This window comes from Chlorocebus sabaeus, chromosome 10 (genome assembly GCF_047675955.1).
Source record: "Chlorocebus sabaeus isolate Y175 chromosome 10, mChlSab1.0.hap1, whole genome shotgun sequence".
Taxonomy (NCBI): domain Eukaryota; kingdom Metazoa; phylum Chordata; class Mammalia; order Primates; family Cercopithecidae; genus Chlorocebus; species Chlorocebus sabaeus.
The window spans coordinates 103512516-103527095 of NC_132913.1; the positions used below are offsets into that span (position 1 = coordinate 103512516).

The 14580-nt window shown below is 41.0% G+C and overlaps 1 protein-coding gene across 2 annotated transcripts in view; it reads right to left on the bottom strand.

The window, feature by feature from the left end:
* PECR (peroxisomal trans-2-enoyl-CoA reductase) overlaps positions 1–14580 on the bottom strand; it is a 41005-nt gene that overhangs the window by 13619 nt on the left and 12806 nt on the right. For both annotated transcript variants that reach the window (XM_007966192.3, XM_038001553.2), the window contains exons 2-4: positions 13108–13241; positions 12035–12200; positions 5879–5960 (exon numbers count right to left, since the gene is read on the bottom strand). In XM_007966192.3, the coding sequence (XP_007964383.3) occupies positions 5879–5960; positions 12035–12200; positions 13108–13241 (382 nt within the window). The remainder of the gene's footprint in view (positions 1–5878; positions 5961–12034; positions 12201–13107; positions 13242–14580) is intronic.

Sequence of the window (14580 nt, forward strand, 5' to 3'; positions counted from 1 at the left end):
AGCACTCCAGCCTGGGCAACAGAATGAGACTCCATCTCAAAAATAAATAAAGTATGGGGTCTTGTGTAGATAGACACTATGGCTTAGAATTTCTAATTACAAGATCCTCAAAACCAAATATAGGATAATTTAATGTGAGAAAATTAACTTATACAACTAATTAGGAAAATCAGATGGTAAAACACAGATTATTTAGTAAATCTTGTTGGACTTCCTTTAACATTTACTTTAGCATAAGTCTGCTGGTGATAATTCTTGCAGATTTTATATGTTTGAAAAAGTCTTTAATTCATCTTTGTTTTTGAAAGATATTTCAATGGATGCAGAATTCCAGGTTTGCATGCTTTTTTCTGTTGGCACTTTAAAGATGTTACACCACTAACTTCTAACTTGCATTGGTGCTGATGAGAAATCTGTTCTGTCTACAATGTGTCTTTTTCCTCCAGCTGCTTTTAAGATTTTCTCTTCAAAAAAAAAAAAGATTTTCTCTTCAGCACTGGTTCTCAGCAATACGGTTATGATGTGCCTTGTACACTTTTCTTCATGTTATTTGTACTGGGATTTATTGAGCTTCTTGGATCTATAGGTTTATAGTTTTTATCAAATTTGGAAAATTTTCACCCACAGTGTCTTCAAATTTTTTTCTGTCCCTGTTTCTCATTTCTCTTTCAGAGACTCCAACTGTCTCACAGTTCATGAAGGCTCTGTTTTTGTTTTTTGTGTTTTTGAGACAGAGTCTCGCTCTGTCGCGCAGGCTGGAGTGCAGTGGCACGATCTTGGCTTACTGCAACCTCTGCTTCCCGGGTTCAAGCGATTCTCCTGCCTTAGCCTCCCGAGTAGCTGGGTTTATAGGCATGCGTCATCACGCCTGGCTAATTTTTGTATTTTTAGTAGAGATGGGGTTTCGGCATGTTGGCCATGCTGGTCTCAAACTCCTGGCCTTAGGTGATCTGCCCGCCTCAGCCTCCCAAAGTGGTGGGATTACAGGCATGATCCACCGTGTCCAGCCTCAGTTTGAACATTTTACAAACTGAGTATGCCTTATTCAAAACGCTTGGAACCAGAAGTGTTTTGATTTTAAATCTGTTCAGATTTTGGAATATTTGTATATACTACCTTGTTTAGCATCCCTAATCTGAAAATCCAAAATCTGAAATGCTCCAAAAAGCATTTCCTTTGAGCATCATATTGGTGCTCAGAAATTTTCAGATTTTGGAGCATTCTGGATTTTGAGTTTTCAGATCAGGATGCTCAACCTATATTTGTGTAATTTTTTTTTTTTTCAGTGCCTGTGTTATCTAAGGTTGTAGAGAAAGACCTTCTCTATTGCCTCTTAAAAATGCAATCTCTGGCTTCCCGAAAAAATGGAAGGAATCAGAATGTTGAAAAGATACTAAAGAAATCAGCAAATATGTATGTATTTTTAATCCACATTTGTCAACTGCTAAACTTGTGTTTTTCAAGTTACTTCCTGGCATATTGTTTTTCTCCTGGTTCTCTTTGGATGGCCTTTAGATTCTTCTGAAAGAAATGACTGAGATAGGCCGGGTGTGGTGGCTCAGGCCTATAATCCCAGTACTTTGGGAGGTTGAGGTGGGCAGATCCTGAGGTCAGGAGTTCGAGACCAGCCTGGTTAACATGGTGAAACCCCATTTCTACTAAAAATACAAAAAATTAGCTGGGCGTGGTGGCAGGCGCCTGTACTACCAGCTACTCAGGAGGCTTAGGTAGCAGAATCGCTTGAACCCAGGAGGTGGAGGTTGCAGTGAGCCAAGATCGTGCCATTGCACTTCAGCTTGGGCAACAAGAGTGAAACTCCATCTCAAAAAAAAAAAAAGAAAAGAAAAGAAAAGAAAGAAATAACTGAGATAGTAGGTTAAATAAGGTCACTAAGTTCTTTTTTCTTTCGGGGGGCGGGGACACAGTCTCACTCTGTAGCCCAAACTCCGCCTCCCAGATTCAAGTGATTCTCATACGTCAACCCCCCAAGTAGCTAAGATTATAGATGTGTACCACCATGCCTGGCTAATTTTTGTATTTTTAGTAGAGATGGGGTTTCACCATGTTGGCCAGGCTGGTCTTGAACTCCTGACCTCAGGTGATCTGCCTACCTGAGCCTCCCAAAGTGCGGGGATTACAGGTGTGAGCCACTGCCCCCAGCCCCACTGACTTCTTTTCTGAAAAAATAAATATCTATTGTCAATGGAAAAATTAATCAAAATCAAAATAAGAGTCAAACATGTCAAATTCCATTATGGTGAACTTCATAAGATATTCCAAATTCTACAGTCACGGATGTTGTAAGTTGGTCATTAGCTAAAAAATAAATTTGGGGCTATTCAAAGATACTTAATGTAGGCCAGGTGCGGTGGCTCACACCTGTAATCCCAGTACTTTGGGAGGCTGAGGTGGGCGGACCACGAGGTCAGGAGTTCGAGACCAGTCTGGCCAGCATGGTGAAACCCCCTCTCTACTAGAAATACAAAAAATCAGCCGGGAATGGTGGCACGCACCTGTAATCTCAACTACTTGGGAGGATGAGGCAAGAGAATTGCTTGAACCCGGGAGGAAGAGGCTGCAGTGAGCAGAAATTGCACCACTGCACTCCAGCCTCGGTGACAGAGTGAGACTCTGTCTTAAAAAAAAAAAGAACAGGCCGGGCGCGGTGGCTCAAGCCTGTAATCCCAGCACTTTGGGAGGCCGAGATGGGCGGATCACAAGGTCAGGAGATCGAGACCATCCTGGCTAACACGGTGAAACCCCGTCTCTACTAAAAATACAAAAAATTAGCCGGGCGAGGTGGCGGGCGCCTGTAGTCCCAGCTACTCGGGAGGCTGAGGCAAGAGAATGGCGTAAACCCGGGAGGCGGAGCTTGCAGTGAGCTGACATTCGGCCACTGCACTCCAGCCCGGGTGACAGAGCAAGACTCCGTCTCAAAAAAAAAAAAAAAAAAAAAAAAAAAGAACAAAGATACTTAATATAAAAACAACTTATAGGCCGGGCACAGTGGCTCGCGCCTGTAATCTCAGCACATTGGGTGGCCAAGGTGGTCAGATCACCTGAGGTCAGGGGTTCGAGACCACCCTGACCAACATAGAGAAACCCCATCTCTCCTAAAAATACAAAATTAGCCCGGCATGGTGGCACATGCCTGTAATCCCAGCTACTCGGGAAGCTGAGGCAGGAGAATCGCTTGAACCCAGGAGGCTGAGGTTGTGGTGAGCCAAGACCGTGCCATTGCACTTCCAGCCTCAGCAACAAGAGCGAAACTCCGTATCAAAAAAGAAAAGAAAAGACAACTTGTAATAGGCTAAACCTAGTATATAAATATTCCCCATAAAGGACAACTAGATGATGCTCTCCCAAACCATGACTCCCAAATCCTCATCATTCTTGAGCTTTTCTTTGTAATACATACTTGAATATAAATGTTTTCCTTCTCAACCATTAAGAGTAAAAAGATCCTCCAAGTAAATGCCTTAGTTGTGATAATCCTGCAGCTTTAGGTGCCCTCCTGGATGCACAGCCCCAGAGCCCCAGGGCCACAGGCTCTAGTGTAGGAAGCCCTGATGCAGTTCAAACTCCTCTCCCTGGTAGTTAAGGCCTTTTCTGACTCCCACTCTGTTCCCAGCTATTAATTTCCATTTGGCCACACCACCCATCATCACAATGAATTATTTGTAGTTCCCAAAAGCGCCATAGTGTCTCAAATTTCTGCGTCTTTACACAGTAAATGTCTCATTGACTTGCCCTCCTTTCTCCTCCTCATATGTCACCAAACTCGAGTTCACCTTCGAGACATGTTGCCAGGATGCTGCCCTCCTCTGTGCCCCTGCTTGCACACTTTGCTGGAACATCCAACACCTTCTCTCTCTGGCTGAATATTTTCATACTTTGCTCCCCTACTAATTGTGGACTCCCTCAGAGTGTGGACGGCATCTGATTCATTTTAGTATTTCCAGATGTACCTTGTGCATGTACCTATACCAGTCAAGTAAACAAGTGACAGCCAACAGTTACAATTTGTCTCTTAAGAGAGCACAAATTTAAAACAAAGGAGTGTTCAATCTCTGACATTCACCCTCCTCATCTATTGTAGAGGATACTGAAACCTATGTCTTTCAAATTTCAAATTACAACACAATGATAATAGTGAAATAAAATTAGAAAGTAATAAGCAGCAAGTGCAAAAAAGAAAATATAACAGAGCAGACCACAATAAAATTGAAAATATCAGCCCGGAACAGTGGATCACGTCTGTAATCCCAGCACTTTGGGAGGCTGAGGTGGGTGGATCACCTGAGATCAGGAGTTAGAGACAAGCCTGACCAACATGGTGAAACCCCATCTCTACTAAAAATACAAAAAATTACTGTGCGTGGTGGTGGGTGCCTGTAATCCCAGCTACTCGGGAGGCTGAGGCATAAGAATCGCTTGAACCCAGGAAGCAGAGGTTGCAGTGAGCCAACATCGTGCCATTGCACTCCAGCCTGGGCAATAAGAGTGAAACTCCATCTCGAAAAAAAAGAAAAGAAAGAAAAAAAAAATCAGAGGCACATAGATGGTAAGAATAGGTTTCCTTCACGAATTTTGTTTTGCCTATAGACACACATACACGTATGTGTTCTCTAGGTCAAGACGTAAAATTTTTTTCTTACTATGAGTCATGGTCAAAAGTGTGAAAGCCATTGGAAAAGGAAACGATTCTTAAAGAATAAAAGCAAGAAATATCTGAAACATATTTCCATAGCAAAGACTGTCTTTTCCATAGCAAAGACAAGTTGTATTTTTTCCTCCAACCGAATATCAGAAAAGCCACTGATTTCATTTCAAAAATGTATTTTAAGCAAAGAAACTCTCATTACTTCTTACATATGCATGAAGGAGGATAAATTTCACTCATAAAGGAACTACAACTTTTCCAAAGGTCAGTTTGGCAATATCTCTTAAAATTACAGTGGCATTTGGCTTTGGACTTAGCAAATATACTTCTTGCACTTTAAGCCACACACCATCTGATGTATAAAAAATGTTACTTACTGCAGGTGTTTAGTTGGGTTTTGGTAATAACAACCCAAATGCTCACCAACTGGAAATGCTTACATAAATCATTCCTTACTTATGGTTTATAAAGTGGCATATTAGCCACAAAAAAAAGAAGAAATCTCTTTAGATTTGGGTAAGAAAATATCTCCAGGATATTTGCTTCATTTGAGAACATCAAGATACAGAATAGTGTTTAAAGTATCCTAAATTTTTTGTTAAAATGTAGGAAAAAGACATGCCCCCAAAACTATCAACAGTAATTGCCTGTGAAGATGGGAAATGCCAGAAAGAACCTACAATCTGAATTATTTCTTCCAAGATGCTAAAATAGGTAAATATGTTTAGTAAAGAATAATGAGCAGGAAAAGAAGGTATAGTGGTATCAATGGCCTGCACACCATTTTTTACTCTGTTTTTAGTAACATCACATTGATTTCCACCTGAGGAAGTACCTCTTGCCTATTCTCAGTCCATGTCCAAGCGGTGATGACCGCAGTTCCTCATTCCTCAGGCTGACCATGCATATCAGAGCAACCTCATTTCTACAGTTTTTGGTTAATGGGTGAACACATGACTAGGTAGTCTGAATCTGGCAGTCTGAATCTGAACGGGAATGTTTTAGAAGTACTTTGAATTTTAAGTTCAATAAATAATAAATAAGACTTTGAAATTTAACTTCAATCTTAAGTTCAATTAAAAGAAAATGCTATTAGGATCACAACTCATTAAACGTATTAATGATCTTGATTTAAGAAATGTTCCCTATCCTGCTTCCCCCATTCAGAAGACAAAACTCAAAGACGTAGAAAGAAAACAATATAAAAATGCTTACGCAGCTAATGGAAATCCAGCTTTAGTAAGGACAATGATATTGACGATAGATCCTCCATGCTCTTTCATCCAGGAGTTGTAAACTGCAGGATAGAGGCAAACTCGATCATTAAATTTTTAAACAGTGTCCTGCTCCTCCTGATACCTTGTTTCAGCACAGTGCCTGTTTGGTTTATGTTTTACATGTTCATTTACATTTTCTTATAAAAAAGCCTGATTGAGGTAAAATTTGCACATCATAAGATTCATCTATGTTAAGTATGTAATGTAATGACTTAATAAATACACACAGAGTTGTGAAACCATTACTACAATCCAACTTTAGAACCTTTCCATCACCCCAAAAAGTTCCTTCACACCCATTTGCAGCTCAACCCATCCCCAGGAAAACACTCATCTTTCTGTTTCTCTAGATTTGCCTTTACCTTTTCTGAAAATCTCATGTAAAGTGAATCACACAATATGTGGTCTTTTGTATCTAACTTCCTCCAATTAGAATCATGTTTGTGAGGTTCATCCATGTTGTAATGTGTTAATAGTTCCTTTCTGATTGCTGAGTAGTATTCTGTTATGTGCATATGCCATATTTTTTTCATCCACTCATCAGCTGATAAACATTTGGATAGTTCCTCTTTGGGGCAATTATGAATACAAATCTTTGTGTGGTCATATGTTAACTCTGTTTAGCTTTTAAAGAAACTGCCAAATGGTTTTCCAAAGTGTCCCCACCATTTTACATTACTCTCAGGAATGCATGTGGGATGTAGTTTATATACACCCTTGCTGTCTGATTTTTTCATAATAGCCCTCTAGTGGGTTGGAAGTGGTATCACACTGGAGTTTTTATTTGCATTTCCCTAATGACTAATCATGTTGATCTATACATCTATCCTATGTCAGTACCACACTGTCTTAAAATCAAGAAATAGCTGTGAAATCAAGAAGCGTTAAGTCCTCCAACTTTCTTCTTTGGCAAAACTGTTTTGGCTTTTCTGGGCCCTCTGCATCTCCATATATAGTGTAGGATCAGTTTGTTAATTTCTGCAAAAATGTACAGGGATTGCACTGAATCTACAGATCAACTTCGGAAGAACTAACACATTAACAATATTGAAACTTCTAACCCATAAACACTGAATATCTTTACATTATTTAAATCTTCTTTGATTTCTCTCAGCAGTGTCTGGCAGTTTGTAGCATACAAGTCTTACGCTTCTTTTGTTAGCCTCATTGTTAAATATTTTATGATTTATATATGCTGGAAGCTCCACTTGATATTTGGCACCAATTCTACTCATACGAATCAAGATAATGCTAGAGATGTATCTCCGGTCTCTCTTCAATAGAAACCCGAATTCTTAGAATTTAAAGATCAGACAAAATTAAATACTCAATCCTATTCAGGGCTTAAGCAAAAATAAGAATACCTTACCATTATTACTGACTGCTTCCCTGTGAGTTTTTACCAATTCATAATATGCAACAGAAAAAAGAAGGTAAAACCAGTAGAAAAGAAGACATAAAATACAACATATTCTGAATCTAAGACAATTTTTTCACATTATTTTCACATTGCTAAATTTGGGATGCCTTACAGTTGGTGGTATCTTACAATTATAAATAGCAGTGTTTTTACTTTCTTAATGTATATAGAATGATGGTGAATTTCACAATTAATTATATCTTTGGCCCAATGAAATATAATAGTTATTTTTAAACAATACAATCATATACCTAGAAAACCCAAAACTAGTTTGACAAACTATTAAATAAAGCTGCAAATTATCAGTTAAAGCTAGAAGATAAATTTGAAAAAAATAAGTTTTCAATAAACCAACAATAGTCCAGCTGAAAAATAAAGTGGAAAAAGAGTCCATTCAAACTAGCAATAGCCATGAAATATATCTAGGCATATAATCTTAATTTAAAGTGATCTATGTGATTCAAATCACAAACCTTTGCCAAAAGATATAAACAATATTTTATTAATGAAAAGATATGTTATGATGGAAAGATTCTATGTTTAAACATGTCAATTATTTCCAAGTTATTAAATTTAACACAATTCCAATCAAATTTCCCCAGGATTTCTGAGGAAGAAGCTTGAATATAAAATTCATGTCAAAGAATAAATGGGCCTGGTGTGGTGGCTCACACCTGTAATCCCAGCACTTTGGGAGGCCGAGGTGGATGGATCACCTGAAGTCAGGAGTTCAATACCAGCCTGGCCAACATGGCAAAACCCCATCTCTACTAAAAATGCAAAAAGTAGCAGGGCATGGTGGCACGTGCCTGTAATCCCAGCTACTTGGTGGGCTGAGGCAGGAGAATTGCTTGAACCAGGGAGGCAGAGGTTGCAGTGAGCCAAGATCACACCACCGCATTCCAGCCTGGGCAACAGAGACTCCGTCTCAAAAAAAAAGAAAACAAGAATAAATGGTCATGAATAGCCAAGAAAAGTTTGGAAATAAAAATAAATAAAGCAATATTTTCCATATCATATCAAATACTGAAAACTATATAAAACCATTTGTTTTTAGCACAAGAAAGGAGAATAACCATTTATTTAAATTATTCTATACAGACTTTCTGCTTCTGGACAAATACCACCATATCCATATGTTTATTTATTTCCTAGTTCTGAAAATGTCTAGAAGAAATGATAACCCAGTAGTAGTGAACACATGTAGCACCCAAATCTCACCTTCTAAAAATCATGCCCGGCTAGGAGTGGTGACTCACACCTGTAATCCCAGCACTTTGGGAGGTCAAGGTGAGAGGATCACTTAAGCCTAGGAGTTCAAGACCAGGCTAGGCAACCCAGAAAAACTCTGTCTCCATGAAAAATTTAAAAATTAGCCAGGCGTGGTGTCATGTGCCTATAGTAGCAGCTGCTCGGTAGGCTGAAGCAGGGAGGATTGCTTGACCCCAGGAGTTCAAGGCTACAATGGGCTATGCAGCCTTGAACCACTACACTCCAGCCTGGGTGACAGAGGAAGACTCTGTCTCCAAAAAGTAAATAAATAAATAAGCAAACAACAATTATGATTCCCTAGTAAAGGGAACTAGGTCTTCTTGGAGAAACAGGTCTGAGCCATGTCAAAAAGACACAGAAGCCAGATCAGCCAGACAACGAGAACGTCAGAAAGAAAATGACAATAATGGGTTAGAAATATTGAATAAAAATAAATTCCATTCATCAACAGTAATGCTTAGGAGATGGGGATAGGGAGGTGAGAAAACAAGGAAAAACTCATCTTCATAAAAGAATGCCAATTAATAAATAAATGAGGCATAAATTTTTTAAATCATCATTGTGCATCTTCCAATTCTGAAAGTGAATTGGGCAAAGATCAGAAATGGAATCAGCCGGGAGCAGCGCCTCACACCTATATCCCAGCACTTTGAGAAGCAGAGGCGGATGGATGGCTTCAGCCCAGGAGTTTTGAGACCAGCCTCGGCAACATAGGGAAACAGTGGCACTACAAAAAAAAAAAAAAAAAATGAGCCGAGCATGGTGGTTAGTAGCCATGCCAGGAGCAATGACTCACGCCTATGATCCCAGCACTTTGGGAGGCCGAGGCAGGTGGATCACAAGGTCAGAAGATGGAGACCATCCTGGCCAACATGGTGAAACCCCGTCTCCACTAAAAATATAAAAATTAGCCAGATGTGGTGGTGTGTGCCTATAGTCCCAGCTACTTGGGAGGCTGAGGCAGGAGAATCTCTTGAACCCGGGAGGCAGAAGTTGCAGTGAGCAAAGATCATGCACTGCACTCCAGCCTGTGTGACACAGCGAGACTCTGTCTCAAAAGAAAAAAAAAAAGAAAAATATAACTTATGAAAACTAAAAACTAAAAGCCCCAAATAAGTAAAAGCAAAAATAATAGGCCTTGTATTCTTTTTCTTTGTTTATTTATTTATATTTATATTTATTTTTATTTTTTATTTTTGAAATGGATCCTCGCTCTGTTGCCCAGGCTGGAGTGCAGTGGCGCAATCTCGGCTCACTGCAACCTCTGCGTCCCTGGTTCAAGAGATTCTCCTGTCTCAGTCTCCCAAGTAGCTGGGACTACAGATGCATGCTGCCATGCCGGGCTCATTTTTTTTTTTTTTTTTTTTTTGTATCTTAGTAGAGACAGGGTTTCACCGTGCTGCCCAGGCTGGTCTCAAACTACTGAGCTCAGGTAATCCGCCCGCCTCGGCCTCCCAAAGTGCTGGGATTACAGGCATGAGCCACCATGCCCGGCCGGCCTGTACTCTTTACAAGCCAGTTTTGGCTAATAAAAATTATTGCTGAATTTCAATTCTGTAGACTTTTAATTGACAGTGGTTAGCAAGGAATCTTGGATTGGTAAGACATTGCTGATTTGCTTGTTACAAGGAGTGAAAGCACCGAGCTATACAGCTTGGGTTAGAGACCACTAGTTGTCTCCCAATACTCAATCTCCCTTTCTTCCACAGAAATAGAATTTGTATTAGGCACATAGCTGCCCACCTAAGGACTCTATTTCCCAGTTTCTTTTACAGCTAGGTATGATCATTTAACTGAATTCTAACTGATGAATGTGAGCAAACATCATGGTGCTACTTCCAGATGGTGCCCATAAAAGGAATGAGTGAGCATTACACTTTTCCCCATTCCTGCTGTCTGCAATGCACATTTGACAGCAAGAACTGGAGCAGCCCTCTTCAGTCATGCAATGGAAACCACAGGTCAAGAACAGTAGAGCAATAAGAAGGATCCTCAGTCCCTAATGATTATGAAACTACCATGTAATCCTCAGACTACCTACCTGGACTTTTTATGTGAGAAAAATCAACTCATGTTACTGGAATGACCCAGTTTGTATCGCAACTTATACAGAGCTTGATTCTGCTAGACAGGTAGAGATGTCTGCAAGACCTCTGACTTGTAGACACTAAGAATATAAAGCCTAATTCAGGTTGGCATGAAGACCCTTTGAGTTAGGGTTGTACTTGGTCTGTATTTTTCATCATAAGAAAGAGTTGGGTAGTTTTTAAAGAATCTCTTGCCGGGCACGGTGGCTCAAGCCTGTAATCCCAGCACTTTGGGAGGCTGAGACGGGCGGATCATGAGGTCAGGAGATCGAGACCATCCTGGCTAACATGGTAAAACCCCATCTCTACTAAAAAATACAAAAAAAAAAAAAAAAAAAAAAAAAAAAAAACTAGCCAGGCGTGGTGGCGGGCGCCTATAGTCCCAGCTACTCAGGAGGCCGAGGCAGAAGAATGGCTTAAACCCAGGAGGCGGAGCTTGCAGTGAGCTGAGATCAGGCCACTGCCTCCAGCCTAGGCCACAGAGCAAGACTCCGTCTCAAAAAAAAAAAAAAAAAAATTCTCTTGAGTTATCCAACTCAGGAGTTCAGTACTAACAACCCACAAAACACAACCTTTAATCCGAAGACTATACATGCATGCTAATTAGTTGTTAGAGAGCATACAGACTCTGTCTCTGGTATTCTCCCTGAATTTATTAATTGGTTCTGCTAAAAGATTTAATAGATTCATTTCTTAAAAACAAAATATAGGCGCGGTGGCTCAAGCCTGTAATCCCAGCACTTTGGGAGGCCGAGGCGGGTGGATCACGAGGTCAGGAGATCGAGACCATCCTGGCTAGCACGGTGAAACCCCGTCTCTACTAAAAAAAAAATACAAAAAAAACTAGCTGGGCGAGGTGGCGGGCGCCTGTAGTCCCAGCTACTCGGGAGGCTGAGGCAGGAGAATGGCGTAAACCCGGGAGGCGGAGCTTGCAGTGAGCTGAGATCCAGCCACTGCACTCCAGCCTGGGCGACAGAGCGAGACTCCGTCTCAAAAAAAAAAAAAAAAAAAAAAAACAAAATAAGTGAGAGTTTTCTCCAATTTTATGAACAAGTTTATAGCTAAATCTATGTACAGATCATTAATAATTTCCTCATAATAAATTCCAAGAAATAAAATGATGAGATTGATGGATATCCACATTTTATAATATTGCCAAATTACTATACTGAAATGTACCAATTTACATTCCTATGTTGTAAGTGAGAAAATCTAGGCAATAAATGTTAATGACATGGGGCTTCTGAGTCCCTCATAGGATTCCTGAGATCTCTAAATAAAGATGTGGTGACTTGTGGACACTGATGGTACTTACCTGCTTTGCACATGTAGAAGGTACCCGTCAGGTTAGTCTCAAGCACGGCGTGCCATCCCTTAGAACTGATGTGCTCAGCAGGAGAAAGAAACTGGCCTCCTCCATTGTTCACCAAGAAATTGATCTTACCAAAAGTATCTAAGGTGGATTTCACCAAATTATTCACCTAAAGAAGAACATTGGAAGTTACTAAAAGTTTACTAGCCTAACCTGCTACCTCGCCTGATTGATTGCTCTAGACAGAGTTTGCAATCTCTCACAGTGAACAGTCACTCCAAGTACCACAATGAATGAACATGCAGCAATGAATAACCCTAAAACTCCTACACCAATGAGTAATGTACCAGCACCCAATACCCGCACATCACAAAGCTAAAATTGTCATTTTGACGACAAGATAGATCCAAGGGCCTGGAACACCCTTGAGTAGGGCAGGCCTCCGTCGTATATTAATTTGTAAGCTACCAACCCAGAATAAACACTGATGAAATCAGATTAAAATGAACATTAAAAAATGACTCAAGGGGCCAGGCACGGTGGCTCACGCCTGTAATCCTAACACTTTGGGAGGCCGAGGCAGGCAAATCACCTGAGGTCAGGAGTTTGAGATCAGCCTGGCCAACATGGTGAAACCTGTCTTTATGAAAAATACAAAAATTAGCTGGGCATGGTGGCATGCACCTATAGTCCCAGCTACTCAGGAGGCTGAGGCAGGAGAATTGCTTGAACCCAGGAGGTGTAGGTTGCAGTGAGCCGATTTCGCACCACTGCACTCCAGCCTGGGCAATAGAGGAAGACTTTGTCTCAAAAAAAAAAAAAAAAAAGATAAAAAATGACTTAAAGGGCAAAAGGCCATCTCTAGCTGAGACCACACTCTTGCCTCCCTTCCTCTCCTTCTCCAGGAGTCACTGGCTCAGTAAATCATTAACATGAGAATCTCCTTCACAGCCTCTGCGTCTAGTGAGCCTCATCTAAGACAGCTACAATAGGAGAACCTGAAGCACAGCAAGGTTTAAGAACCACTACTGCAAATTACAATGAATGAATAAACGATACAGATAGCTCTCCATTACCTCCTCTTCATTCCGGATGTTGCATTGTATGGGAATGACTCGTGCCTGGTTTGTGGGAGGTAGGCTGGCCTTCAGTTCATCTGCCGCAGACTTCAATCTCTCCAACTTACGGGATGCAATGACCACATTACTCCCTGAGGAGAAACAGCCCGAGAACAAATAAATATGCCTTCATGAGATGCAGTGACCACATTACAACTTGAGAAGTAAACAGCCAGGGAACAAATAAATATGCCTTCACCAGTTGTCCAAATTTCAATAATAATATTGAAAAAAATATCATGTCTTTCGTTTTTTGAAGTATTTTTTATTTTAGAATCAAGGTCTCACCCTGTTGCTCAGGCTGGAGTGCAGTGGCTCGATCATAGCTCACTGTAACCTTGAACTTCTCCCAGGCTAAAGCAATCCTCCCACCTGGCCTCCCAAAGTTCTGGGACTACAGGCACAAGTCACTGCACCTGGCCATATGTGTTCCTATGTCTTAAAAAAAGCTGAATTAGGACTTCTGCTTCTGGACAAGATGGAGTAATAGAAACTGAATTTGCCCTCCATCCTGAAATAACTAAAATATTGGACAAAATATATGAAACGATGGTTTTCTGGCACTGGACATCAAGTAGCACCGGACGGTCATCTCTGGGAGAGTGAAAACAAACATGAGCCCTTGGATTGCCCCAGCTTGCTGCCTGGAGCGAGGTTCTAGACTGCAGCAAGGGAGGGGAACACGTTCAGAGACCAAAGTCTCCCTGGTGGAAGAGAAGAAGTTGGGAGCCTAGGGAGCCAAGGCAGTGAGACTGCCCAGGGGATAGGGAGAAAAGATAAACAGGGAGAGAGAACTCCAGAGATCTAAGGTAGTGAGACTGCCCAGGGAATAAGGAGGAAAGATATACAGAGAGAGAGAACTCCAGAGATCTAAGGTAGCGAGGCTGCCCAGGGAATAGGGAGGAAAGATATACAGAGAGCGAGAACTCCAGAGATCTGCAGAGTCTCTCTTGAATCTTCACCTGAGTACCAATCGATGCTTTGGAATAAATCAGAGGAAAGAACCACCAAAACTGGGCAGGGAGATCAAACCCTGGCACTCACACAGCACTGGGAATGGTTAGTGTGCCCAGCAGAAGGAAACCTTTCACAGGGCATTCTGTAAAATACACAGAAGCAGATGGCTTCCGCAGTGAGGCAAAATTCACCATAGACTAAAGGCTGCTCGGATCAAGCCTCTTTTAAAGTATTAAATTGTTTGCAAGTGACCTAACTGTATCCCAGAACAAAGCTCAAGAGTATATGTATGTGTATATATACATATATATATATATATATATATATTTTTATACGGAGTCTCGCTCTGTCGTTAGGCTGGGATGCAGTGGCACAATCTCAGCTCACTGCAGTCTTCTCCCGGGTTCAAGCAATTCTCCCGCTGCAGCGTCCCAAGTAGCTGCAACTACAGGCATGCACCACCAGGCCCAGCTA